At 34.7% G+C, this 27,931-nt stretch overlaps 6 protein-coding genes across 8 annotated transcripts; 3 read left to right on the top strand and 3 right to left on the bottom strand.

Moving 5' to 3' along the window:
- Window positions 1-1,185: 1,185 nt before the first annotated feature.
- On the bottom strand, window positions 1,186-2,362 carry LOC142526484 (uncharacterized). The gene has a single exon (XM_075630917.1). The coding sequence runs from the start codon at window positions 2,182-2,184 to the stop codon at window positions 1,315-1,317; it is 870 nt and encodes a 289-aa protein (XP_075487032.1). The 5' UTR covers window positions 2,185-2,362; the 3' UTR covers window positions 1,186-1,314.
- A 3,177-nt stretch (window positions 2,363-5,539) lies between these two features.
- Window positions 5,540-10,535, top strand: LOC142526468 (DEAD-box ATP-dependent RNA helicase 57). The gene is made up of 12 exons (XM_075630897.1): window positions 5,540-5,791; window positions 5,945-6,068; window positions 6,354-6,472; window positions 6,657-6,751; window positions 7,721-7,817; window positions 7,993-8,073; window positions 8,149-8,381; window positions 8,804-8,998; window positions 9,149-9,239; window positions 9,394-9,516; window positions 9,594-9,744; window positions 10,172-10,535. Exons 1-12 carry the CDS (start codon window positions 5,711-5,713, stop codon window positions 10,372-10,374), a joined length of 1,593 nt encoding a protein of 530 aa, XP_075487012.1. The 5' UTR covers window positions 5,540-5,710; the 3' UTR covers window positions 10,375-10,535.
- A 733-nt stretch (window positions 10,536-11,268) lies between these two features.
- On the bottom strand, window positions 11,269-14,077 carry LOC142526476 (uncharacterized). Its single transcript, XM_075630904.1, has 6 exons — window positions 13,426-14,077; window positions 12,986-13,177; window positions 12,676-12,915; window positions 12,369-12,586; window positions 11,903-12,157; window positions 11,269-11,827 (listed from the first exon to the last, which is right to left on the bottom strand). Exons 1-6 carry the CDS (start codon window positions 13,811-13,813, stop codon window positions 11,585-11,587), a joined length of 1,536 nt encoding a protein of 511 aa, XP_075487019.1. The 5' UTR covers window positions 13,814-14,077; the 3' UTR covers window positions 11,269-11,584.
- Window positions 14,078-17,862: 3,785 nt separating this feature from the next.
- Window positions 17,863-21,893, top strand: LOC142526453 (interactor of constitutive active ROPs 3-like). 3 transcript variants are annotated; one of them, XM_075630875.1, is made up of 4 exons: window positions 17,863-18,162; window positions 19,126-19,176; window positions 19,505-19,685; window positions 20,071-21,893. In XM_075630875.1, exons 2-4 carry the CDS (start codon window positions 19,157-19,159, stop codon window positions 21,694-21,696), a joined length of 1,827 nt encoding a protein of 608 aa, XP_075486990.1. In that variant the 5' UTR covers window positions 17,863-18,162; window positions 19,126-19,156; the 3' UTR covers window positions 21,697-21,893. The 3 variants fall into 3 exon arrangements, with proteins under 3 accessions (XP_075486990.1, XP_075486983.1, XP_075486999.1); XM_075630868.1 differs by having other exon boundaries at window positions 17,864-18,162; window positions 19,118-19,176; XM_075630884.1 differs by lacking the exon at window positions 17,863-18,162 and adding an exon at window positions 18,179-18,426 and having other exon boundaries at window positions 19,118-19,176.
- Window positions 21,894-22,699: 806 nt separating this feature from the next.
- LOC142537305 (small ribosomal subunit protein uS12) lies at window positions 22,700-24,229 on the top strand. The gene is made up of 4 exons (XM_075642849.1): window positions 22,700-22,830; window positions 23,478-23,633; window positions 23,722-23,848; window positions 23,935-24,229. Exons 1-4 carry the CDS (start codon window positions 22,826-22,828, stop codon window positions 24,073-24,075), a joined length of 429 nt encoding a protein of 142 aa, XP_075498964.1. The 5' UTR covers window positions 22,700-22,825; the 3' UTR covers window positions 24,076-24,229.
- Window positions 24,230-24,851: 622 nt separating this feature from the next.
- LOC142537304 (uncharacterized) lies at window positions 24,852-26,716 on the bottom strand. Its single transcript, XM_075642848.1, has 2 exons — window positions 26,494-26,716; window positions 24,852-25,226 (listed from the first exon to the last, which is right to left on the bottom strand). Exons 1-2 carry the CDS (start codon window positions 26,627-26,629, stop codon window positions 24,958-24,960), a joined length of 405 nt encoding a protein of 134 aa, XP_075498963.1. The 5' UTR covers window positions 26,630-26,716; the 3' UTR covers window positions 24,852-24,957.
- Between the last annotated feature and the right edge of the window lie 1,215 nt (window positions 26,717-27,931).

Raw genomic sequence — 27,931 nt, 5'->3', positions numbered from 1 at the left:
CAGGCGTTTGAATTTAAGTTAGAATTTTATTAAGGAGGTTTTTTACAATCAGGGAGTTTAATTGAAAAAATAAAAATAAAAAATTCTTAAGTCGTAGAATAGCTCGATTGTGAATGATTTTGGCTCGAATTCGATTCAAATTAAAATACGGAAGGCTTATGCCACTAGGTTAACAAAGCCTGTGCAATTCAAACCTGATTTATTTGGTTTAAATGCTAAAATGTCATCTATCTGTCTATCTTCAATATTGAATTTAACATATGAAATTTTCGAAGAAATTAACGCTCCACGTCTTGATTGATTCGTAGTCGTGATTCTACGCTCACTCTTCTATTGAAAGGAACTTGTTTATTCCAAATTTATCATGTTGTGTATTAAATTATGATTTTGTTTACGACAATTACATAAATTATATTTTTAAATTATTATATTATACCATAAAAATTGATGCAACTAACATCAAATTTCACAGCACATCGTTTATAAGAAAATCAGATTTTGTTTTAAAAAATTATTCCCTTTAATTACATAATTTTTACTAGAAATAGTAGAGCCGTTGTGGGGACCCGAACCTAATTCGTCTTCTTAATCATTATTATTATGATCAAATGTAATAATTAAGTAATTTGGGTCATAAATTTTTTTTTAAAAAAAATACATAAGTGCACAACAAATTAAATAAATCTTATTTCATTTACAAGATCAACATTTAGATCACAAGTACAAGTCTTGTACAAAATTAATTCATAACAAACTACTGTTCAACAACTACATCAACCGTTGAAATCAAATCTACTCCTAAGTTCGGATCTCCACACTAATCCTGAATCTCTTATTCTCTTTGTGACCTTGATCTTGTCCCACATGTTGTCATGCACACATACAAACACAACAACAACCGGATAACTCCGATGAAAATATAATCTCAGTATAAACAATGTATACATGCATTTAGATCCCCGGTTGTTTTCTTTATTCATTTTATTATTATTATAACAGTTATCCACTACACCCAATTATGCTTTTGCCCAGTGTACCGCCAAAGAGTATTAAATAACGAACAGTCCACAGGCCACATATAGAGTCACGACTACTCCGAACCATTTCAGTGACACACATCTTTCAGTGAACGAAACACTGATTTAATAATATGATACATCCACTGTCATCGTAGCATATTATACAAAAATAAAATACACCCAGTGTTCATATTTAAATTCAAAATATTTCCATTTTCAATTATCTTTTGCTTAATACAATTACCTTGAAATGCATAGTAAAAAAAACCACAATTAGTATATTAATTACTCTGAATTATGCCCCTAATTTTCTCTGCCTCCACAGAGTTGCTTCTGGATCAAGCCTTGTCCCTGTTATTGCAGGTTCCGATTTACACCTTGTGAGAAGTAATGGGTGCAGTGAGTTTCCTGCAATTTCCTCCGAGTCATGCTCAATACTCGCCGAGTTTTCCGATTCCTTTACGCTTTCTGGACTATTTTCGTATCTGGGCTCCTTCGGTTCCTCCGATTTTACCTCATTCTCTGGCTCGTTTTCGTATCCTTTTTCAGGTAACGGAGAGCTCCAAAATCTGCCACCCAATGAAGAAGATCTGTAAGGCGCAGATCTACACCTTGTCAAGAATAAAGCATTTTTTGGTGGAGAGGATGGAGATTCAAGAAAATCCCTCTTAAATTCTTGCACCCCAGCTCCAAAATATTCATAATATTCGCGTTTCTGATCACAATAAGTTCTGCAGGAATCCTCCGGGGCGTCGACTTTCTTGCAGTAGCCAGACCTGAAAAACAAGCCCCACTTGCAGAAAACCTTTCTGAATGACCTCTTTCCGCAGCATGATAGCGTGAAATTTTTTTCACCGAAAAGGGCTTTCTTGACCCACCACCAGGAGCGGCGGCTAACCGCGGCTCCGAGGGGTTTCTCGGCCTTCGACACGGCTGAGCGGCGGACTCGCACTTGGCCAATGCAGGTGACTTTCGGGGAAGATGGTTCCTGAATATTTTCACCAACACCAGCATCAATTTTCCTACTGCGCGTGTAGAAGAGTGGGCTTGTGCGCGATCTTCCGCGGCTTCTGCTCCCCACATTGCTCCTCAATAATTTCAGCAACGGCGGCGGAAATTTATCTGTCCTGCTTGGACTTGATATCGGCTTCGATAAAGCTAGCATCTTTCTACACGAAGCACGATTGAATTCTACGCTAAAACTTGTGATCTTTGCTCGGATTTTTGTATGTTATTTGTGTTTTCTATGTTTGTATGCGTCTTTTATTTCTTTGCGAGTATTTGTGTGTGGCTCGTGTGTTGTTGAGTCGTTGACTAAAGGTGGGGATGCTTCAGGAGGGGGCCTCGCATCGACCATTTGGCCATCTGACTGGGTTCATTCATGTCACATAATATATATATATATATATATATATAATTTGGATAAGAATTCGTCGTTGCGATGACACTCGTCTAATGAACGTATAATTTATTATGATTCATCATATTTAATATGTGAGTGTCACTTTGACAATGATTTTTTATATAAACATATATATATATATATATATATAATTTGGATAAGAATTCGTCGTTGAGATGACACTCGTCTAATGAACATATAATTTATTATGATTCATCATAGTTAATATGTGAGTGTCACTCTGACAATGATTTTTTATATAAACGTATATATATATGTTTGATATGCTATCACCGTTCGCACTTATTAAAATAATAATCATTAATAAGCTGGAATCGAAGTTTGGTTTCTTATTTATGACACACATACTCTTTTCAGCTTTTATACTTTTTCGTTGTTTCGTGAGTTTACGATATGACATCATATGCGTAAACATTACGTTGACATCAAATCAGCTTCACCTCCAAAAAAATTTACAACAATTACAAAAGAAACAAAAAGAAAAGATCTAAAACTCCAATTTGACAAATCAGATGAGAAAAATTACAAATAGTGAAATACATAAAACTAATTTATTGTGTTTCCTTAATGTTATTCATACACGTGTTCAGAGAGTTGTATAGTTTGAAATTTCATATTTTTTTTCTTCTTCCATGCTTTGTCTGTTGACATTGCTTGGATAGTTGGATTTATATTTCGTTGAATATCTGTGATATATCTATCTATGCTATCTGTGATAAATATTAATTAAATTAATAAATGCTTAATCTAAATAAAGGCTCCCAAAAAAATTAAATGGCTGCAACAAATATTTAACAGCGATTGCAGTTGGATTATGGCAAATCTCAGAGAGAGTTGAGAATGCATATTGCACTGGAAGTCCACGTGGCTTGGTAACAGTCAAATTAGTATTCAATTTGGTGGTTGCCGGTCAAAGACATTTGTGGGTACGAATATTATTATGTTTGAAGAAGTGATTTAAAAGGATTTTTAAGTTTTAATTAATACTCAAATATCTTGAAAATATAATACTGAGAAATATGATTATTTATTTAATAAATATTATTATTCTATTTATTATTATTACTATAAATTTATTGTAATTTTATAATTATTATAAATATTAATTTTTATTGTTCTCAATATTATTAATATTTATTTATATATATTTGAACTATTTATCACTAGCGTTTTATTATTGTTGTTGAGTTTTTGTTGCTAAATACTTATTTGTTTGTAATTGGTTTTTTTTACTATGATAAATATTAAATGATTAGCATCATCATCATCATTATTTATTATGTTATTGTTAATTTTTATATATTTATTTGTCATCATTAAATAATAATAATAATGATTATACTTAATCATATTTTGTATTCATATTAATTTATTTCTATTTCAAATCTTTATTTATTTATTATTAAATTATTATTATTATTATTATTAATTATAAATAAATGATAAATATTTTATTATAATATCATTTGAAAAAATATAATGAGAAAATATAGTTAATTAAGAATGTTTGGAAGATGAGAATAGGTAAACTCAAACCAAATGGTAAGAATGATTTTTCTCATATTCATGCGAATAAGCATTCCCATAGAAATGTACCAAGTATGAGAATAAGGTCGAGGATGAGTATTTCGTTCCCATCTAATTATCATGTACTATGTGCAAAATGTATTCCAAAATTTCGTCACATAGGTTCTATCTTCCCAATAACATCATAAAATTGGAATAAAACTTAAACCTTAGGTTAAATTCGTAGGATATATGTTGGATTGGCTTCGTTTGCTCGTAATCTAAACGTTGATTAGAAGAAGAAAACCAAACCCTAAGTTTCTTTCTCCATATTTTGTGGTTTGGAATTGAATAAATGTCTTTAAATTCTCGAAATCCTCGTTTTTATATCTTTAAAATCGTGTTTCAGCTGACTAAACACTGCAAGACATGGTTTGATGTGCTAGGACGCCTGCCCTGTTTCACTACAGGCACTGAGCCACCTTGTGTAGGCACCTCTCATGTCTTTTGACGAACGTTGAGGCACTGGATTTTATCATCTAAAACTAACGTTTCGATATTTAAAATTATATGAATGTCGAGTCCTCTGTCAATTCTATGTCATGTGTAATAAAACATGTGGTTTCATCATTCATCGTCATTTAAATACTATATGTGACGTAAAAATAACAGTTATAATTGATTACATAATAAAAATATAAAAGACATTAATATTGTAAATAATTTGTATGGACGACTTAACATTACAAATAAACCTTTACACTGCGTTTGGTTTGCCGGATTAAGTAGGATATATTATTTTATCACACTTTATTTAATGTTTGGTACGATTTTTATTTAACCAACTCAATCCCTCTTATAAATGATTAGATTGTATTACGTGTGATTAAATAATACATCATTCCTCCGTAGTATTATTAATCATTCCTCTATTCCTACTCTATTTCTAATTTTACCCTTCCTCCTTCACCGCTGTTGAACCATCTTGACCGCCGGACCGCCCCCGCCGCCGTCAGAGTCAGACCCCCCCGCGGCAGCGGGACCGTCGGATCGTCCCCGGACCGTCGCCTGACCACCGCAACCACCTCGGCTGCCGGATCAACCGCCGGACCACCACCGTCGCCACCTCGGTTGTCGGACGCCGACGGACCACCGCCATCGCCGGACTGCCGCAGCACCGCCGCCGTCGCCGCCACCTCGACCGTCGGATCATCGTCGTCGGATCGTCCGCCGGACCACCAACGCCGTCGGACCGCCGCAGCCGTAGTGGAAGAAGAAAAGAAAGAACAAAGGACAATTTTGTCCTTTCATCAAAAAATTTAAAATTATCCTACACCTAAAATTTTACTAAACATAATATTATTTTACATCATATATTACATTTATACGACAATCATTTTCTTTATCATTTACATACTAATCATTAGTTTATTTTATACTCCAACCAAACACAACCTTACTCTATTACCTTGCAGGACTCCAGGCTTGCGGATTGGGTGAATCTCCCAAGAACTTAATTACATGTAAATTCCCAGCCTTAAATCTTTTTGTTTGGGCTCAAAAAGGTTAATAATAATAATAGTATCCCAAGTAAGCGGTGCGCTAGCTAAAACCCTAATTCCCAGCAGGGCTTCGATACATTATAAAATACCGAGAAGCCATCAAATTTATACCTCCGAAACAATATAATATATATAAAAAGAAATCGACCTTTGCTGCATAGTCTTGAATTATATTGTCATAAATTCTCTAAAAAAATTTAATGGAGAAGGACGGCTCTTTTTTGTTCTCCGGCATCAAGTTCAATCGCCAGAAATTTTCCGGTGATTTTGCTAGATTCAAGGTATTGATTAATTGTGCAGAATCAAGGAAACACGGCATGTTGTGAATTTTAATTGAATGTGGCTTGCAGGTTTTCTTGAATCCGTAGCTCTTTAATATGTGAACTTTTCTCGAATTTAGTTTTTTTTTTCTTATTTGGTGCCACTCTGTATAGGTGAAAAAAGAGGATGGTGGTATTGTAGAGAAGCCTAAGTTGATTGAAAATGGGGATATTACCACGGAAGAAAGCACGAAATCACGTGCTGAGAAGAAGAGAAAAAGAAAAGCAGTAGTTTCAGGTATTTTTATTTTCTTTCCCCCTGTTTTATTGGTGTTAATGGAAATGAAACCAACTAATTTAGAAGTCCTTTTGTTTAATAGGTGATATTGTTTCACTGTTTTGGAGTAAATACTGGTAATTGATTACGTGAGCTAGATATAGTGCAAATTTCAAAAGCATATAACCAATGGTGTAAAGAGAGATTTTATGGATATTTTAGCTGTTGTAGTTTGGTACTGGGTAAGCGACGTGTAAAGCTTGGTTTCACTGTCTAATTTTGTTTTTCCATTTTATTGGTTTTTAGATCCAGTTGAAGGCTTCAACGTGTTTAAACGTTCCAAATTGAAAGCTGAACATGAAGTAGGCGAGGGGAATGAAGAGGAAATTCTACTCAGAAAGAAAGAGTATCATCGTCGATTGGAGGTTCTCTATCGGACACTCATATTTATTTATTCATGGGTTCTATCATATGTTCTTACATATACGAAAATCATAGTTGCATAGGACTGAAATATCTTGATATTATTTTTTTGCTAGAAACTTTTGTATTTTTTCAATATGCGAAGGCAGGTGAAATTAGCACAATCTTTTGCTTGTGGTGTTTTAGAGGGACGCTCTTTTTCGGAAGAAGCATAATATTCATGTTTCTGGGAGAAATATTCCATCGCCACTTCAGACGAGCTTCACGGAGTTGCGATCAAGGTAAGAGAAGATTCATTTGTTATTACTCGTAGAATTTTCCTTCTGTTTCGGTTTTTCGATTTGTGTATTTCTGCCGTAATATATTGGTTTCATTTCCTAGTTCTTTAAACATATCCATGCATCTAAATTAGATTGTTGAACTGTGGGTCAGGTTGGATACAGAAGCACTTGGTTTAGAAAGTTTTTTTATCGTCAGAAAATGAAGATGTTTCGTGTTTAGATAAAATACTACTGAGAGAGTTTTTCTTTTTTACTTTGAAGTTGAAACTCCAAAAGCAACATTTTTTTTACTTCTTTCTTTCCAATTGTTCTTTCAATTCAAATTTTCTTTCCAAATGAAGGTAAAAAAACGTGGCCGTAAACTCACCTTCTAAAGGTTTAAAATCACCGTTTGATCTTAAAATGATCATCAGACAATCTTCTGTCTGAAAGAAATAAAACAAAGAGTTATGTGAGATCTGGCTGTTTAAGAACTGGGATAGTTCAAAATTTCAAATATTGCACTCTTATATTAAGAGCCTTCTTTATAATGAGCTGACCTTTTAATCAACAAGGAGTATAGATTGTTATACTTGCTCAATTTAAAATTATATTTTTTAAAAAGTTGTGAAAGGGTTGGAATACCTGACCTTGCTTCTTGCCAAGCAATCACCGAAACAATACAGTACTTGGACCTCTAATGCCACCCAAAGAACATCACCAAAATTAATATATGATTGCTTCATTAAATTAATCATAGGTAGTTGCTATATTGTGTATGAAAGGACTTGATTTAATTTTTTAAACCGAAACGATAGTTGCAGAGCCAGAGATGTGGCCGTCGAGCATTCAAGATGTGTCTTTTTTTTTCATCAATGTATGTTGGCAGAACGAAATTTGTTCAGTTATCAACTGCTTCATGTTGTTTTCCCCCGGATTTCTTTGCCAAATTATTTAGACGAAGAGTTAGTGGAAATTTCTTCTGTGCAGGTATAATTGCAAATCATACCTACTGCGCAATTTGGCTGATCTGGGTTTTGAAGAACCAACGCCCATCCAAAGGCAGGCTATTCCAGTCATATTACATGTATGATCTTTAATTTGGGTTGTTGCTTCTTCTTTATTTTTTTGGGCTCAACTGGCTGTCATACGTCTTGGAATTGTGAGCTTCCATTGTTTATCCAAATGTTGCTCTGATGTTCGTGTGTATTCCATTATTATTTTTTATTTTTTAATGATTTTATTTTTCTACTGTTTTCCAGGGAAGAGAGTGTTTCGCTTGTGCTCCTACTGGTTCTGGAAAAACTTTTGCATTTGTCTGCCCAATACTCATGAAACTTCAGGTATGCAAACATTAGGTTTTTATGTGTTGTAAATTTTATTTCGAAAAATTCTACTTAGCAATCTCTTGTCATCAGCATGCTTCAAAGGATGGTGTTCGGGCAGTGATTCTTTGCCCCACTCGTGAATTGGCTGCTCAGACAGCGAGAGAATGCAAGAAGTTGTCCAGGGGAAAGAAGTTTAAAATTAAATTAATGACCAAACAGCTCACTAAAAGTGCTGATTTTTCAAAATTGCCCTGTGATATTCTCATATCTACACCTTTTCGGGTGCAGTTTGCTATTCGCAAAAGAAAACTTGATTTGAGCAAGTAAGATCTCTATTCTGTAATTGTTGTTTGTGTCAGGTCTTAATGTCTAGGCTTCTCCAAACTGCCAAAGTTTGTGATAGAAATATGGAAATATTTATTTGATCCAAATTTATAGCACCTTCTCACCTTAAACTAAGAACTATTGAAAAGTGATAGCGTCTAATTTGTGTTAATATGCGGCCAAATGTATTGTACTTAGCGTTTCTGTGAAGCCTAATATGTCTTTTATCTGTTGTTACTTGAGTGGATAACTAGAAATACTTGAATCTTGAACGTGTGTGCACTAGCTGATTCTTTTCATTCTGAAACTGAATATAAACTTTCTAGTTTTGGGCCAGTAGGAACTGGGATTCCTAGTTCACCTCTGATTTTGAGAAATATCCTTAAGATTGTTCAATTGTTTTTCTTTTTGTTGTGTCCAGGGTTGAGTTTCTCGTCTTGGATGAATCTGATAAGCATTTTGAGTTAGGCTTGGTTGAGCAGGTTGATGCAGTGGTCAAAGCATGCTCAAATCCTTCTATTGTACGCTCATTGTTCAGTGCTACTTTACCTGATACTGTTGAAGAGCTTGCACGCACGATTATGCATGATGCTGTCCGTGTTATCATTGGCAGAAAGTAAGAATTGATACTTGGGGAGATATATCATGTATTTAGCCTGAGCTGGCTGCCGCACTTGTGGAGAAACATATGTCAAATTTATCATTTCATGTTGATAAAAAATAATTTTGTTGTGGCTTAATTGATACTCCTCAAATGTTTGAACAGAAACTCTGCTTCTGAATCAATCAATCAAAAGCTCATATTTGTAGGAAGTGAAGAGGGCAAGCTTCTTGCTCTCCGTCAGAGCTTTGCAGAGGTATAAATAATACATCCTAGTTGGCCAATTTCCTCGGTTTTCCTTATTTCTCTCTATAAAAGCTAATCTACGAGTGTGTTTTTGATATATTACTGTAATTGGAGAGTAAAAACAAGGCTTCATCATTTGAGATGACCCAAAATATTTGGTGCAGAGTTTGAACCCACCTATGTTAATTTTTGTCCAAAACAAAGAACGAGCCAAGGAACTGTATGACGAGCTGAAATATGACGATGTTAGAGCTGATGTCATACATGCTGATCTTTCTGAAATACAGGTATATTGTTTAATGGGTTGTTGAAATGTTTGAATTTTTTGCCTCAGGATTTCCATGACAGTAATCTATATATGCAGAGGGAAAGTGCAGTTGACAACTTTCGGTCAGGAAAAACGTGGGTTTTGATTGCCACCGATGTTATTGCCCGTGGAATGGACTTTAAAGGCGTCAACTGTGTGATCAACTATGATTTTCCAGATTCGGCCGCCGCATACATTCACAGGATAGGTACGTTAAATGTTGAATGCCTAGTTCTCTCATGTCCTCGTTTTTCCTAAAAGAAGGTATTTCGATGGCATCAATTGTGCCAACCGTCTTGTCCTCTTTGACCGTATATGTCGCACAACGATCAAAAGTGGCGCTTGAATTGTCACATAGTTTAGAAGACTTGATTAACACTAATCACTATCAGCAATAGTTTTGGGTACAATGGTTGTTGTTCAATCCTATAATTGGTGTACTAGCCCAGGGTACATGTTCGGCCTCATTAATTGCAATTTAGTTCAATTGTAGGAGACGGGTGGTATCAATCGGTCCACTTTCTTGTTTGGCTATTAATTACATTGAAATCTATCTTAACTCTTAAGTAGCCTATTTGTATTCTGTTCAAATTATTCCTTGTGTTTTTTACCAAGTTTTCTGACCTTTCATAAAGGTCGTTCGGGTAGGGCTGGGAGACACGGAGAGGCGATAACCTTATACACCGAAGCCGATGTTCCATTCTTAAGGAACGTAGCTAATGTCATGACAGCTTCTGGGTGTGAAGTCCCGGCTTGGATAACTTCTTTACAGAAGAAAAAATGGAGGAAACATAGGCCTCAAAGGGAATCAATTTCCACCAAACCTGAAGATGAGTAATAAATGATCGCTTTGGTGCAATCACAGCCTACACATTTATCCCAGTTCTGAAACATATGTCAAAGGCAAGTGTTTATTTTTCTTTCTTCTGAAATGGTTCTTTTCTCTGCATGTAAGAATTTATTTATATCAATGGATTCCTTTGCCCTCGACATTTTTTATTTCCTATCCAGCATTGTTATATATAATCTGCATTTTTGTGAAATTCAACAAGAAGCATATGTTCCGCACACAAAATTCATATTTCATATGGCACAAAAAAAATTAAATGTCTGATATTTATTTTTGTGCATATTATTTCGTTAATCGTGTTCGTCTAGCCTTTTTTTTCTGGACGATAGTGACTAGTTCTCTTGATTATAATTAAATCAGTTAATTCCTTTGTTAATATTCTTAATAAATAGTTTTAAAAAATTATGTGAATGACTATAACATAGTCAAAACTAAAATGAAGGATCATTTTTAAAGGTAGGTCCATCAAATCTAACATGTAACATATAATTTCTCGAAGGCCTAGTTGTAAGAATCGTAAAATAGTTACTGAATAAATTCAGGCAACAATATTTTTCATTAATTTCCAAAACCTAAACCTGAATCTATTAGAATAACCCAAAATTTAGCGAATCTAAAGTTAGTAAATATAAATCATAATTAAACTTGGTGGTTCAAAAGTTAAAAATATGATTTATTGCAAATCCATAATTTATGAGTAAATTTAAATGAGAAACTCACAAAGTAATGATCAAGGAAAATAATTATAAGGTAATTGATTTTTTTTTCCCACAATTATAAGAAATCAGCTAAATCCACAAATTTACATTCATATAAATACAAATTATTCTTAATTTTTAATTTTTTATTCATTAGAAATATCGCATTGAAAATTGATAAAAATTCATCCAAATGGCCTCTTTTAACATTATACCCCAGTAAGTTGCAACACTGAAACTCTGTTACTCTTTCCATATTAGTATATCAATATTTTGGAAATAAAGTGAAAAGTAGCATTCGTGTACACAACACCTCTCTTTCTTACTATAAGGGCAGAAAAGCTTTCTACGCTCAAGAAAACAAAAGGAGTGCTTTCATCTCGACTCTTGTTGTGCATACCAACCATCTCGAAAACAGATGAGAAGGGAAGAAAAATTTCTGCAATCCGTTTTAAGAATCAGAACATCCCTGTCGTCGTATACCAAAGAGAAGTAATGTTTCATACAGAAGCAGTAACTGCCTCATCCCGGATTTCGTCGTGGTTGATTGGAGCTTTATCTTCAGTATCAAGTGGACCTTGCGGAATACCAAAAAGGGTCGATAATATTTCCCGATGGCAATAATCGCAGAGGACGAAATATGAGAAGTGACCCTCTTCCGGAAGTCTGTGAACACTGGCGTTTGGTAGCACGCGCGCTATGTAATCAGTTATTGATGGTGGAACCGCCATATCATCCATTCCCTGCGAAAAAAGATAACGACCCGTTAAGGTTATGTTTAAACTCAAATACAGAAGTACTATGAAACAGATACGGACCTGCCATATGTGAATCGGGCCAAGAAATCCTGTTAATTCACATTCGGGTAGTCCATACATGAATTGCAGCCAAGGGAGGAGGCCTTTTCTTTGACATTTTCGCTGTGCTTGAAGTTCTGTTAGGCTAAAACCCCAGTTCGAAACTTGCAGCACGGCTTCTTCCACGAAAGGTTTTGTGTTACCTTGGCGGATTGATTCTTCAACATTTCTGTGCCAGATTTCTTCGAAGGCAAGTTTTTCAACGAGACTTTTATCCTGGACAAACATAACAGTATATTTATGGGTTCCATCCATGAAGGCCTACTTCCACGACACAATGTCTTAAAGCCTAAAAGTCGTCTTCATCAAATCGAAGGTGCTTGTGGAATATAATATTATTAACGTTTTTCTACGGAGCCGATACAAGGGTCATAAAGAACTGGTTTTCAAGTAATCCAGTTCATTTACTATATGCGACATGACTCACCTTCTTTCCAAGTGACACAGATAACCATTTATCTATTCGTCCATGCTTCCCCGAGAGAAATGCTCGACGGTAAAAGTAATTGAGGGCCTTTGGAAACCTTCGAGCCAGATAATACAACAATCTTCTTCTCCTTGTCCAATTTTCCCATGTTCTCGACTTCTCTTCTTTAGTCATGCTCTGCTCATATGGATTCACCAAAGGCGCAAACATGGCAGCTCCTGTGGTCAAAATAAAAATTTCAATAAAAAATTATACTAGGAAAATACGACAAGATTATTCAAGTATCAGCATCCTGCCAGATTTTTACCAGAAATTTTGTCTGGAATATATTTCAAAGCAGCCCAAGCATGCAACGAGCCACTCAAGTATCCCACAACCCAGAATTTGCCTTTTACTCCCACCGAATCTGCCAATTGCGACATATCCAGAGCCGAAGAATTAAGATTTCGAGTAGTATGAGGATCACTCTCTCCAAAACCAGGCAGATCATAACTAATGACCCTCACACCGAATTCTTCCAGCAACGACTCTTTCATACCAGGTATACCTGTCATTTCATTTTTCAAATAGTCCATATAATATTTCATTTTATTCCATAATTTACAGAAGCCTAGTACCTGCAAGTCGAGAAGAAAGGAAACTGTGCGGGATTATAACAGTAAATCTAGCTTTATCGGCCGGAACACCCGTCTGATGATATGCTATATATCTACCATCCGATAGCAATATACGCGCAGCACTAGGTGGATGTATAGAAACTTTCTTCGTTGTCGAAACGTAACTTTCATATCTACTATTTACATTCAGGACTGCAAATATTTAGACAAAGAAAATGCTTGGAGAACTAGTAATGAATGAATGTCAGACTCAAAATTTACAATGAAAGTCCAATGGTGCAGAATTTCCTTTGCTCGTATCCCTATTCCTTGCAAACCCATGAACATTAAAGATTCACAGTTACTGTTCACTTGGAACAACAAATTTATCCAGTAGTAACTCGGCGAAAATTAATACGATCATCACAGAGAGCTAAATCATGAGATAATTTCAAATTTACCAGCTACAGCGAGAATGAAAACGAAGAAAAACACCGCCCACACGTGCAGCGGGTGGCGATCCTCCGGCAGGAAGCCATTCAAAAACCTCAGTCTCTCCGAAACCTCAGCCAGCGGTCCTCTGATTCTCTTCACAGCGTAAGAATCCTCAGTCAGCACCGTCTGCCGCACAACATCCCTCAACCCTCTCCCCAGTTCCACCACCATCTCTCCCCACGCCTCCGCGAAACCCTTGATTTGATCCTTCAAACTCTCCCTTTCCCCAGCCGTCGTGACCTCCTCCTCCTCTGCCGCAGCTCTGACTGACTCACCTGGGAATCTTATGCCCGAGTCTTCCACTAAGCTCGCCAGATCATCTCTCCACGACTTCGAATCCGCCGAAACCTCCATAAACCAGTACTAATACAAAAATCTTGATCAGCAAAATGAGTGATTTACCAAAATTTGAGCATTAATGAGGAAATAAAGCGGAAGCGGTGATGAATGAGCTAGGGAGCAAAAGCGCAGTGGTGGTGTGGATAAAATAAGAAAAAGATTTAGACTTTATTTAAGGCATTCTTCATCAGATGACACACTTTTCCCTGTCAACTTCTCATCCACGTTATCAATAGCGTACCTTTCCCCCATCATCAAGATTATATCACAAGCAACTGAACCCGACATTATCAGACATTATCATATATCAACTGCAATCTTATCAAATTTCAGTTTGGATTTATCATTTTTGTTCTTTCGTATTATTTTATTTTTTTCCGAATTCAACATTAATATAAACAAGCATAGTAAAAAATTTAATATACTGAATAAATATGAGACGCTGCTCGATTTTAATCCCGAACACATCAATGAATTGTGCTTAAACTGTCACACGATTTTGAAGAAAAAACCATAAATAAGGTCATATAATGTAGGGATTTATGTAATAGGAAGTGCTGCTAACTCTCACTTTCAAAGAGCTAAAAATAGTTCTTTGCAATTATTTAACCTAATAAAGTGGAAAAGAACAAACGTATAGCCGACCATGGCTGCGAAGAATCATATATTCGCCTTAAAAAGCGAGGGAAAAAGAAAAAAAGAAGAAGGCTGTAGGCCTGTGCGAGTTGGTGGCGAATCTTTACTCTCCAACACACCAACAATAACCATTTTTGACTAAATTAATACTTAAATAAAAATTATTTTTTATGTTCTTGCAAAAGTGATTAAACTAATGCATCTATCACATCAAATTTTTTTTTTCAATTTCAAAGAAAATTTGTTTTACGTGCTTATTTTCGCTTTTCAAATTTTAAGATATCTCATCAAATTTTTTAAAATATGTAACAACTCAAACATCATGATTTGAAAATAATAAATTATTATTAAAAAATAAATAGCTCGAAATATATTTATTTAATATATAATATATTAAACAATTAAAAACCACAAGCGGCTCATGAATTGCCGGACAATACTTTGAGTTCGAGTTCATATCGAAATCAATTTCAAGATAAATTCAAATACAAATCGAGCTGAATCAATTTGTTTACACCCCACGAAACCACACAGACATAGGAGAACACCGCCTCCTTTTTTCATTCGGTAAACTTTATTTCTAAAAAAAAGAAGGAAACGAAAAAGTAGAGTAGTATTCCAGCGTATCATTAGTTCATCGTTGGATTTTCTATAAATCATTTTTAAGATAATTTGAAATAATAGTTTAAACGAACAAAGCTTGTGCTTAACAATCATACAAAATTATTTGAAATCCAATAACAATAGTATCATATTAAGCAAAAACTTGTGTGAGACGGTCTCACGAGTCGTATTTTATGAGACATATATTTTATTTGGGACATCCATGAAAAAGTATTACTTTTTATGATAAGAATATTACTTTTTATTTTGAATATCGGTAATATTGATTCGTCTCACAAATAAAGATTCGTGAGACTGTCTCACAAGACACATACCATCATATTAAATAAACTTGATAAGATAATATATGTGTTTTTGGACTATAAAATAATATTAAAATTATAAAATAATTATTTTTCCAGACAATTTTGTTTGTAACTCACGACACAAAAAATATATTTAATTTGTATTCGAAATTATATAGCTTGAGCCAAACTCGAACATATTTCATTTGTTATTCCTTTTGAGATCAAATTTGATCTAAATTATCTTTCGATAGCTAGCTATCCACCTTTTAACATTTCATTAGTATAATAATATTATATATTAATTAAATAAATTTCAAGCATTCGAATTTGATTTCAAGCCAAGCTTACATCATGATTCATTTTCGAGAATTATTTATGTTTAGATCCAATTCGAGAGGTCAAACATAAATTTATGTTCAATTTGGGACGTGGATCGATCCCATTAAGCAGCCCCACCTATCCCCAGTATACTTCTGAGTTTTGTCGGATTATTCAAATATTTTATTTTTCAAATTCCAATTTAAAAGCGCCATGAGGCTTTTCAATATAAGACCGTGTTTGGGATGAGAAAAATAAAATAAAATGCATAATTGCTTTTACGGGTTTTTTTTTTTTTTTTTTCCGGATGTCATTGATTGTCACACCCAAGGTTTCTTGACGTGGGACTGTGCAACAACTATTTAGATTTGTTATCGCTCTACGAAAATAGTGTGTGTAATAATCACCTCATATTCGTGATTGTTTTATGAAAATAGTTCACACAAGTTGTCGTAGAAATCAATTTTTGTCCATTATAAAATCATTTTAAAATTTTATCTATGGGTGAGCCATCACAATCACCAATATCAGAAATCTAAAAATGCCTTCTACATATCCAAGAGATAACTCCCGTAATGCTGCGCTTCGTAGGGATGGCAATGGGTAGGGTATGGGTCGGATTTCATACGTCCATCCCCATACCCATTTATTAAATTCATCCTCATACCCATCGGGTATTGAATTTCATCCACATCCCCATATCCATCGGATTATCGGATACTCATACTCTACCCAAATACCCTATTATCATATACAATTGATTTTTTTCAAATTTAAATTGTTTCAATGAAGTTATGAATATTTAAAAAATTATTTAAATGAAAAATAAGAAAAATTATTAATGATAAAAATTTGCAAAATAAACCTTGTATAAAAAATAACAAAACATTAAAAATAGCCCAAGTTAGAAAAAAAAATCAAAACCAATAAAAAAACAAAGTCACGCACATTCCAAACTCCCAAAATTAATTGGTTAAAAAAACCATAAAATGAATTGGAAAATATGCAAACAAAAAAGGAATACAATGAACCATAATCAAGAAATAAAGTATTTTTCAATTTTTGAAGTCAAACATGGAATAAACTTACCAGTGGAGAAGATGAGAAATTGAATGCAAAATAAAAGAGTGGTAAAATCTTCAAACGTAAAAGTGAAAGTGAAAGGGAAAAGAAAAGAAAAAGTACCGATTTACTTGGATTTGAGAAGATGAATCTTTAATATAAATAAATATAATTACTATATATATACATATATACATACATATATATCTATATATATATTTATATATATTAATTTAAACGGGTATTCGGGTCGGGTGTGGGTTGGATTATATCAAACCCGCATCCATACCCGAACCCGAAGATTTCCATACCCGATTACCCAATTATTTAATTGGGTCTAAAAATCCCTCCATACCCTCTTCTATTTGGGTCGGGTATCGGATCCTCCAACGGGTTCGGAGGAAATTGCCATCCCTAGTGCTTCGTGACACAAGTTCAAGAGGCGACTCAACCACCTAGCACTTTGCCCCGTATACATGCTTATTTTTTGGTGTTCCTGCTAACAAACGTATCTGAATTCATTGTGTCACGTCCATTGTTTTATAACTATAATATCCATTATTGTTCTACGAAAATAGCCAAAAATAAGTTGCTATAGTAGTCAGTTGTTGATGAAAACAATCATTTAAGTAGTGTGATTTTTGTAAGTTTCAAAATTTACGACGGCTCGTCAAGAAACAAAAGAAATTATCTGACTTTTCGAGCTTTTAAAAAAATAACATTTGAGCTTTAAAATGTTATCTTATTTTTTATGCGAAAAGGATGATGGTGATTTATAAAAGAGTAGGTCTCTTGTGAGACGGTCTCACGAATTTTTATCTATGAAACATGTCAATACTACCGTTATTCACAAAAAAAAAATAATATTCTTAGCATAAAAAGTAATATTTTTTCATGGATGACCCAAATAAGATATCAATATCACACAATACGACCCGTGAGACCGTATCACACAAGTTTTTGCATTTATAAAAATGTCATCACAAGCAAAATTTTATTTTCTTAATTTTTTTGAGCTATTTGATAAATATTACGAAAATGTGCTAGCGTAGTCGTTGAAACAACCAATCAGGACCTAAATTAAGGATCTTGCACAGATTTTATTTTTGTTTTCTTGCTTCTCGGTGGATTCCTTCCATCCAATATTTCCATTCTACCAAACACGCCCTATACGGTAGGCGGGACTCCTCCATTTTTATTTCTTGACCAAAAAACAAAATAATGAAGGCAATACTCGGGAACAACCCACACACGTTGTCCGAGACTTCAAACCAAACGTTCTTGGTCTACTAAGATTAGGGTTTTAGACTTCATTTCACTAGTTTTCTTGAGAATCGCGTGAGAGTTACAGCAGTAACAAGTCAGCTGTTATTAATTTGGATCTGTGAGAAGAAAGGTTCAAACTTTCGCTGGCTTTTGACTACTTTTTTCTACTTGGTGAGTCTAATGGCTGTCTTTTTTTCCCTTCAAATTTGTATGTTTTTTTTTTCCCATGTAGATTCTGCTTCTTCTGGCTATTTGTATGATTTTTGTAATGGTTCCCCTTTTTCTGCGTATATGTGCTTAAAAATTTCCGTTGAGTTTTGAATAATCCAAAGCTCGAGTATTGGAGGCGTAGCAAGTTTGAATGTGTAGTGGCAAATGTTTGTTTTTTTGGCTCATTAAGTAGTTCCGAAGAAAAAGGCACATAAATATCTCAATGTAGGTTTTGATTTTCTTGAAAATATGCTGACTACTTGAAATCTTTGTGCTTGAGTGTGGCTTTTTGACTATGATTCGGCATTTTGAAAGTTAATGACTCTGCCTATCGCGGTTTTATCACTTGCTATTACGGTTTATTTCAATTATTTTCTATGTTAGTTGTTTGCGTAGCATTTCTTTATTTACCATAAGTTACTTGAATATGGTTGAGAGTATAAACTTCTTTTTTATTATTATTATTGAAAAAAAGAGATAAAAAATACAGGTGAAGATTTTGCTGATGGTGTTCAAAATAGTGAAAACTGATTTTTGATATCATTATTTGGTTAATACAATTAGGAAAAACAAGTGAATCCTCCTCACTAAAAAAGTTGTTAAACTAATCTTTCACTATATTATCATTTTATTCAATTTTTCATTCTCTGTTTACTTTTTTCTTTCTTTCTTTGTTGTTGTTTTTTTTTAAAAAATTCATATTTTTTTTAATGGATTTGACTTCGTGGGAGAAGGTTGTTTGTGTGTTTTTCCTTTCAAGGGATAACTTAGCTTCTAGGCGCTTTTCCCATTTAGTTTTGTTTTTAATTGAAAATGTATTAAAAATTTAAAGATTGGTTTTGTTTCTTTTAACTTTAATCTTCCCTATGTTATTGTTTCCCAGTTTTTTTTATTCCTCAATCAAATTTCTGTAAAGTGTTGCAGAGTTGCAGACATTTATCGCTTGATATAAAGTATGGAGGCCTCTAATGCTAGGTAAGTTTACCTTATTATACGAAATGCCGTTTTTCTTGGTTTTCTGTTGTTGCTTTTGCTTTGTTAATTCATTTCAAATACTAAAAAAAAATATTTCACTTGAAATCCCTGCCTCTTTACATTACTACCCTGTGAGGGAAAGGGTATATTTCACTTGGATCAACAAGTTCCATGACTAATGCGTATGTTGTATGGCCTTGAGAAGTTTTAATGATTTAAACTGGGTTGTAGATTCCTTTTCTTGTTAGGCTGAGCTGGATAATGTGTTATATGTCACAGTACATTTTAAATTTGTCTCGTAAAAAAATTGATGGTTGCTTGTCCGCAGACCTGGTTCTCTTGATGCACCTCCAAAGGCGTCTCTGGTCATGTCACGTACAGCCCGGAAACTCAAAATTCCGGGAACGGAATCTGATCCTGCTTTGTCGCCAAATCCGGTTAGCAGAACACCTAAAAACAGAAGTCCTAAGGTTGTTGGTCACCAGTCACCAAGAAGTCCAGCCACTGAGGTATATAGTTGTGAATATTTTACATAGCTATAATCATGAGAGAGCCAAGAATCACTTTAGTAATATTTTGACCAACGAGTAGATTCTAGGACTAGTTTTGAGGTATGGATTTTCAAATCATTCTGAAAATTGGAGGATTTGACATGCATCACGTCATTAAAAAGATAGAACAGAATGTTGGATGAAGGATTTGAAATTCCGTGAGATCATCATCCAAACTAAGGGGTGGTTTACAATATGAACTTCTACCGTAAGATATTTAAGGTCAGATACATGGATCACTGGCGTCTCCCTTCTTTTGCAGGTTGTCATCATAATCCATATTTTTCGATGCTACTATTCTAATCCACTTTTTATAAATCTGTTTTTCTGTGCAATACCACAGAAGAAAAAATCGAGCAGGGTGTCTGGATTGGAATCTCAGATAGCTCAGCTCAAAGAGGAATCAAAGAAGGCGAAGGATCAGCTGAGCTCCATCATGTCATTGAGGCAAAGGGCTCAGCAGGAAGCCGAAGAAGCCAAGGAACAGCTGGCAGCCATGTCTGTTAAACTCGAGGAGACTCAGAAGCAACTTAAGGAACTTTCGGACTCCGAAGAAGCCCGTCTCCAAGAATTACGAAAGATCTCTCATGATCGAGATAAAGCACGGAAATCTGAACTAGAGGCACTAAAAAAGCAACATTCTATGGATTCTTCTGCTTTGGCTTCTGCAATGAATGAAATTCATAATCTCAAGATTCAACTGGACATGGTTTCTGAGTCAGAAGTTTCGCATGCTAGGCATGCCGAGTCAGCTTGTGTTGAGATACAGAGGCTGAGGCGCGAACTCAATGGAACGCTTGAGTTGGTTGAGAAATTAAAGACCGAGTTAAATAATACCCGAGAATCTGAAGCTCGGGTCATTGAAGATGTTAGTCGCGCCCAAATGCAATTGAAAGATTTGAAGAATGCTGAAGAAACATTACACTCTAAACAAGCTATTGCCATGGAGTCTTACGAAAATTTGATCTCGGAGTTGGAAGAGTCAAAAAATAGAGTAGTTTCATTGGAGGAAGTAGTCAGGAGTCTCCGGTCTAACTTAGGTCATAGCAACAAGATCTCAGCGTATTATTTTGATGATGTTAAAACAGAAGTCCCGAAAATCGAACTTGTGGATTTGAAACATGAAGTTGATAGTCTGAGATCAGCACTGGAGACTGCTGAAAGAAGACATCAAGATGATTACAATCGTAGCACCCTTGAGATAAATAATGCCAATGAACTTCTTGAGAATGTGAAATCAGAATCGTTCAAGAAACAACTTGAAATAGAGGCAAAGATTAAAGAATACCAAGTCGAAGCTGACACATTGAGGGCAAAACTGATTGAAAGAGATAATGATTTGAAAAGCATTTCACAGGAGAACAAGGGGTTGAGTTTAAAGATCGAAGAAAATGCACCAGCTGAGAGGGAATACGAACTTGCAACGGAGCTAGAGAAGTCGGAATCACTCCTCAAAGATCTGCATGCGTATTTACTTGAGAAAGAGACTCAGTTGCAAACCTTCAGAGAAGAAAACAAGATTCTGAAATCTGAAATCTTGAAGAAGGAAAACGAAGCAACTAATGAGGCCATTGCTTTAACTGAGGCATCAAGAGCAGCCGAACAAGAAGCCTTGATAAAAATTGGATATTTGACCGAGGAATCTGAAAAAAGCCGAAGAAAAACCGTACGTGTTATCGAACAGCTTGATGCAACTCAAGCTGCTAACTTAGAGATGGAAACTGAACTGAGGAGATTGAAAGTGCAATCAGATCAATGGAGAAAGGCTGCTGAGGCAGCTGCCGCAATGCTCTCGACCGAAAATAATGGTAAATATGTGAAAAGAACAGGTTCTTTGGACTATCACACGGTTTCTGGGAAGTTGGGTTCGCCATATTCTGAAGATATCAATGATGACTTCGGTAAAAAGAAAAATGGCAATATGTTGAAGAAGATCGGTGGTGTACTGTTAAAGAAAGGGCAGAAGTAGATTAACTAAAGTTTCAGGATCATTGAGAGGTTATCGTGCCATTTCAGTAGTTTTTTGCTTAAAAACAAAATCAGCTACTCAGCTACTCTCCATCTCAAAATGACCATTTTGTGGTTGCAGATAAATTCTACTAGAATTTGATGTAACAGACATTGTGTTTGGTTTATTTAAGAGCCGTTACGGCCTTCAATTTTCAATCATCTAATTTATTGTTACATAGTTAATTTGGGTTGTTTCAAGATGAATTTTATGCACAAATTTAAGATAACCATAGATTAAAAAATAAAGAGTATTTTTATTCGACTGAAGAAATTTTTGCACTATGGCATAAAAGTTTCTGAAACCCAAAAAAAAAAATTATTCGAGACAAAAATTAAAATTTAGTTTTTTTATGATCTCGATAATTACACCAAAAAATATGGTGTATAAATTTAGTTTTGAAGAGTACGTTGCGAGTTAAGTTCTATGATAAAAACAAACAATGTAATGCTCAGCCATAAAAATATTATACATTTCGAGCCATCATTTCAAAACGAACTTGTGAACAATCTCGTGAAACTATGTCCGTGAGACATATACCCGAATCATATTTTATATAAGAAATAATATTTTTGACATAAAAAGTAAATTTTTTTTCTTGATTTCGGTCTGGTCAATAATCCGTCTTATAAAATTAATCTGTGAACGGTTTTACTAGAATTTTGTGATTATTCAATTTTTATTTTATCTTTTATGTAATATTCAGTCTTTTAATTTAATTTAATTCAATGAAAAACACAGAGCACGGGCTAAAGACTGTATTACTAATATATTAAGCTATGCGCTTAAATATCCACATATTTGGGCTTCATAACTTAGATGACCTAACATCACTACATACGGTCATGGGCCTTAAAACCCAGAGTATGGGTTAACTACATGTGTTCTTTACGCTTACCCAAATATTATATTCGAGTTTCAACTAGTTGGGCTGAGCCCATAGGCCCATGAGGCCCAAGACAAGCTTCTGTATCCAAAAACTATTTAAATTATTTAATTGATTAGGGATTTGCAGGTGGGATTTCAGTGGCTGTTCCACTATCATCTGATTCCGTAGCCGCCATCTCTTCGGTCGCTTGATTCTGCAATCATGGGGTACGTACAGAAATCTGTGGAATGCGTGTCTTGTTTTGTGTTTCCTGAATCGATAAACTGTTGGTCGAAATGGAAAATTGAGTGTTGTTTTGTTCAGTTTGTGGTGTGAAGAAATTGACGGTGGTTGTTTGGGATCTCAAGTGATTAAGCATTTTCTCTACGGAACGAAAGAGCAAATAACTGGATTTTGCGACTGCGAATGCTTATGTTCAACTCTTAAATTTTTTTATGGGAGAATATATTTGTTTCGTGTAATTTAATGGTCTGAGAGTCGTTTTTAAAGATCATGTGAGGTGAATTTGATGACAAATGGGGTTTAGGGTGGTATCTAATTTTACTAAGGTGCATGGAATATTTATTTGGGGGAAAGGGAATTCATAGTTTCATGTTATTTTTGGATTTTGAATCATGGTTCGTTCTTTGACCTTGTAGTATAATTTCTAAGATTAGGCGTTTTTCTTGTCAATTCTATTGTTATAATTTCTAAGATTAGGCGTTTTTCTTGTCAATTCTATTGTTAGTTCAGATTTTGAGTTTTCTATGGTGAGAACTGAGAAAGATTGATAAGAAACTGTTTTACAACATTCATGGATAGTATTATTCTTTGTCATGTGGCTTCATTATCTTGTCTACTATCTGTCATATAGGAAGACACGTGGCATGGGAGCTGGTCGTAAGCTCAAGTCCCACCGCAGAAGGCAGAGGTGGGCTGACAAGGCCTACAAGAAATCTCACCTGGGGAACGAATGGAAGAAACCGTTTGCTGGATCATCTCATGCGAAGGGAATTGTTCTCGAGAAAATGTGAAAAATTTTCATTCCCACTGGCCTTCTAGTTTTTCTTAATCATGCCATACATGGCTTACATCTTACGATTTGTTTACATATGCAGTGGCATTGAAGCTAAGCAGCCGAACTCTGCTATTCGTAAATGTGCTAGGGTTCAACTTATTAAGAATGGCAAAAAGATTGCAGCTTTTGTTCCTAATGATGGTTGTTTAAACTATATAGAAGAAAATGTGAGTTCCCGTTATCAGTTTCCTCAGCTTTGATTGCTCAATTGCCCTCAGAATTAGAGTCTAAACTTGATATGCTGTTTGTACAGGATGAAGTGTTGATTGCTGGATTTGGACGAAAGGGTCATGCCGTGGGAGATATTCCTGGTGTCAGATTCAAGGTGGTGAAGGTGTCTGGTGTATCTCTCCTTGCCCTCTTTAAGGAGAAAAAGGAGAAGCCTAGATCTTAGGTCATCTTTTTTTCCTGGCTGAGTGATGCTCAGGTTTTTGATGAACTATTGAAATGCTCTTAGTCAACTTTGCGAACAACTTTTTTTCTTTTAATTGTATCAGAAAAGTGAAACAATATGTTTCATTCAACATTCTTGCAAGCACTAATTATTATTTAGGGACCTCAGTTAAATGGATTAAACCAAAATTATCTTTCCTTGTTGATGGATTAAAGTATTTAGTTGATCGATGAAAACAACTGAGTTGCTGCAAAAAAAAACCTCATTGATCTGATCATAAAATTCACGAGGCCTAGGCTTTGGAAGTTGAAGAATCTAAGTGAATGTAAAGAAGATTAGTCATGTTTCAACATATACGCTTACAAGTAATGGTTGGATGGAAGAATGCCAGTTTTCAATTGATGAATAAAGCACCATCGATGTCCGATATTTTATTCATAAATAAATGACCCATCCATAAAATAAAATCAAGGACATCACATACCATAAAGTTTTTTTATTTTAAATTTTATGCACATCATATACCATAAATTTTTTTTTCCCACAAAACGCCGAAAATAAATCCGAATATGGCCTAATAATTCTAAATTTCAAGAAAATTTTGTAATACAAGATAACGTATAAAAGATAAGACAAGTTTCTGTTGCATGCCGTTCTTGACAGTGGTTCAATAGAGAGTCCGGGCCTTCAAAAGAAGGATAAAGAAAATATCGGATAGTTTCTTTACGCTAAATGTTCGTTTATAAAAATTCACCGAAAAGAATAAACACGAGATGTAAGTACAAGCTATAAATTTCCTGACTCAAGATTGTTCCACCAAAATAATAACCAATATACAGTAACAGGAATATACGTGTCTCAAAACAAAAGTTTGGGGAAAAGTTACTTAACTGGTGCTAGAATTGTGTACACCAAAAGAAAAGTAACAATGACAATGGCTCCTACAAGAGTAAAACTCGGACTGGTCCATAACCTGAGATTTGACCTCTCCGTTCTTTTGATGGGATCAACCTCCTCCGATAATGGGAATTCAGAGCGCCTAGGATTCCAGCTTACATACTTGTCAGGTGAGAAATCTGAGAAAAGTGTCTTTTTCCCTTGCTTTTTGAATTTGGACCAAGCTTTGTCCCAATCAGTTGAGAACTTATCACCTGCAAAACGAAAAACAGAAAATACTTCATTGATCTTCGCCCACCAGCAAGGGTCAAAACAAGTAGAATTTTTCTGTATTAATATTTCTTCAGGGCCAAATACAGTTATGTAAGGTCAATATGCACTTCATCCATCTGACACATCACTTGTATAGTTGCAGAAAACCCTTCAAAGTTTTTCAAGTTATTTTACGCATCTCATAGTTATTGCGGTGACCTTCATTTTCTGAAAAAAGTTAGATATCCAGATCAACCACATGATTCTATCGTATCTCTGATTTTTGTTTGTGAGGAGGCGAATCGAACATGTCACTCCGCATGGCTCCTACTGAAAAGTGCATGTTAGCATGAAAACTCCACCAAGTGTATGCGTCCGTAAATTCAAGCCATATAACACTGGCATCTGAGATGTTTCTTGTTTGTATGGGCTTGCAAAAGGTACAAAAACATCTCAGTTTCGATAGCTTGAAGAAGTGCATCTTGGATGGCAATGTCCAATGTTTGAGCTGAGTAGCACACGAGGAGAGGTTATGAGTAGCATCGAAAGAATCAATGCCCATGACTTGTTCAGATTCACAGGTATGAAATCGGCTACTAATATTATATGGCTTGAAAGTATTCTCCAATGTAAGTTGATTCGTGAATCAGAAAAATGCCTTGACATTCAATAATACATCGGGCGTGGACGTAGGGCCAGACACAGAATTTTCGTTCTGGGGAATGACCTAACATGTTTTGGGGGTACATTTCAGAAATTTGTCAACTAAGTTTGATATTTTTTTTCTTCCATAGGGATGACTAGCTCTAATAGCCCAGCTTAGATATGCTCCAAACGGACTAACAAATAAAATTCCTTTTTGAACAAAATCGACAGAGTCCTATACATTTTCATAACTTGAAGATTCCACCACTACAGTTACAATTAACCGAGTAAAAGCTGCAACTACTATACTGCATGTGACAATTGCTTGTGTATAACCGGGGAAATCTATTTCCAGCGCGCTAAAAATTTATGCAATGAGTTCTACCGCAAAAAAGTACTGAAATCAAAACCAACTTGCGAATTCACACATCCCAAATCTCAGAGTCAAAAGAACCCCCCCTCCCTTTCTTCCAAATCCAAATCAACCAAAAACGTGATCATTTGCCCACAAATAATTCCGATTCCGTGTAATAAATCAATATGGAATCAACAATCTAGCGGTCGATGGTCAAAACCCACGTGCATGCATAAGCAGATTGTGACCGAGAAAGACAAAAAACACACCTTTACTGCCATTATTGTCGCCATTCGGCTGGGGTGATGACCTCGTTGAGCAGAAAGGCTTGACAATTGTTTGATTTCTTGGGGAAATCCATAAATGATGGGAATAAATGCTTCCGATCGAAAGTTGAATATCCATTTGGTATATCTTTCTTTGAGTAATTCCCCTGCTTGATTGATTTTGAAATTTCAGCCTCAAGATTATTTGGTACTATACACGTGGCAGGCGACAAACGATGAATTGTCGCGTTTCGAAAATGCGCTTTATAATGAAAAACAAGGAAAATTTTGGGATGTTAGAACATGAATTTCAAACAAAACAAATTATCTAGAGAGTAAATAAAATTGTGATTTTGGTTCGGATATAAGTTATTTATTCAAGTTATCGTTTCAAACCATTTTCGTTTTAGCAAAGTCATAATTATCAGTGATAAAAAGTCTCAATTTTAAACCGTATACAAGAAAAATTATATCTGTATTTTTGGGTACCATATCAGTATTTTTCAGTATCACTATCAACCACTAGATTAAAATAGTTGAAAAATAAAAATCAATGTATAGAATAAACCAAAATTCAAAATTAAACAATTTAATGAACGGGACAAACTATTTTCCCATATTATAAACTATATGATATTTTTTGTTGTCTCAATTGCTAACTTATCATTTAGGCAAGCCCAAAAATTGGAGAGCTTAGGCATAGATAAATCAAAGGTCAGCAAATATTTTTGTATCAATTAAATACAAGCATATGACAACATCCTCAAAACGTTGGCGGTTGGCATTAGGGTTCCCTTAAAAAAAGTCCAAAAACCACCAGCCAAAAGCAAAAAGGTAGCCACATAAATTAATAGAGAATATTATACAACTTTACTTTTTCCTAAAATAAAGTTCAATTAATAGAGGAGAACGTTAGACTATGCATGAAAGAATAAAGATTAAGTTTTTTGTTAGACAGTTTCACGAATTTTTATATGTGAAACGGGTCAATTCTAGCGATATTCACAATAAAAAGTAATAATTTTAGCATAAAAAATAATATTTTTTCATGGATGACCCAAATAAGATATTCGACCCACGAAATTGTTCTGTGAAACCGTCTCACTAGAGTTTTTGTGAAGAAATAAAATTGATTTATTTGAAATTGTTAACTTGATTTGTAAAATTCATTTATTGTCACAATATAATTTTAAATCTTATATATTACTAAAAATAAATTATATTTGTTGAAAATGTTTGGATTTTTTTCCAATTAATTTTGAATCTTATATATTACTAAAAACAATTTATTTTTAAATACTATTTTGTTCATGCTATAAATTTCTCAATTTGTCGGTTCATCAACTTCTTGATATATATATATATATGATCACATACAAACCTTATATCAAAGTTTTTCCTTATTATAACCATCTATCTATATCGATATATTATAGATAAA

The sequence above is a fragment of the Primulina tabacum genome, chromosome 2 (genome assembly GCF_025594145.1).
Source record: "Primulina tabacum isolate GXHZ01 chromosome 2, ASM2559414v2, whole genome shotgun sequence".
NCBI lineage: Eukaryota > Viridiplantae > Streptophyta > Magnoliopsida > Lamiales > Gesneriaceae > Primulina > Primulina tabacum.
This window is presented reverse-complemented; position numbering and strand designations above follow the sequence as displayed.

Bases quoted from the DNA above. Each gene is read 5' to 3' on its own strand.
- LOC142537304 (XM_075642848.1), bottom strand. From the start codon at position 26,629: ATGGATATTCAACTTTCGATCGGAAGCATTTATTCCCATCATTTATGG. The intron at 25,227-26,493 runs GTGTGTTTTTTG...TTCGTTTTGCAG, and splicing joins CGACAATAATGGCAGTAAAG to GTGATAAGTTCTCAACTGAT.
- LOC142526476 (XM_075630904.1), bottom strand. From the start codon at position 13,813: ATGGAGGTTTCGGCGGATTCGAAGTCGTGGAGAGATGATCTGGCGAGC. The intron at 13,178-13,425 runs GTAAATTTGAAA...AAATATTTGCAG, and splicing joins TTTCATTCTCGCTGTAGCTG to TCCTGAATGTAAATAGTAGA. The intron at 11,828-11,902 runs GTCCGTATCTGT...CTTTTTTCGCAG, and splicing joins GCCCGATTCACATATGGCAG to GGAATGGATGATATGGCGGT.
- LOC142526468 (XM_075630897.1), top strand. From the start codon at position 5,711: ATGGAGAAGGACGGCTCTTTTTTGTTCTCCGGCATCAAGTTCAATCGC. The intron at 8,382-8,803 runs GTAAGATCTCTA...TGTTGTGTCCAG, and splicing joins AGAAAACTTGATTTGAGCAA to GGTTGAGTTTCTCGTCTTGG. The intron at 8,999-9,148 runs GTAAGAATTGAT...ATGTTTGAACAG, and splicing joins CGTGTTATCATTGGCAGAAA to AAACTCTGCTTCTGAATCAA.
- LOC142526484 (XM_075630917.1), bottom strand. From the start codon at position 2,184: ATGCTAGCTTTATCGAAGCCGATATCAAGTCCAAGCAGGACAGATAAA.
- LOC142526453 (XM_075630875.1), top strand. From the start codon at position 19,157: ATGGAGGCCTCTAATGCTAG. The intron at 19,177-19,504 runs GTAAGTTTACCT...GCTTGTCCGCAG, and splicing joins ATGGAGGCCTCTAATGCTAG to ACCTGGTTCTCTTGATGCAC. The intron at 19,686-20,070 runs GTATATAGTTGT...GCAATACCACAG, and splicing joins CAAGAAGTCCAGCCACTGAG to AAGAAAAAATCGAGCAGGGT.
- LOC142537305 (XM_075642849.1), top strand. The intron at 23,634-23,721 runs GTGAAAAATTTT...TTACATATGCAG, and splicing joins GGAATTGTTCTCGAGAAAAT to TGGCATTGAAGCTAAGCAGC. The intron at 23,849-23,934 runs GTGAGTTCCCGT...CTGTTTGTACAG, and splicing joins TAAACTATATAGAAGAAAAT to GATGAAGTGTTGATTGCTGG.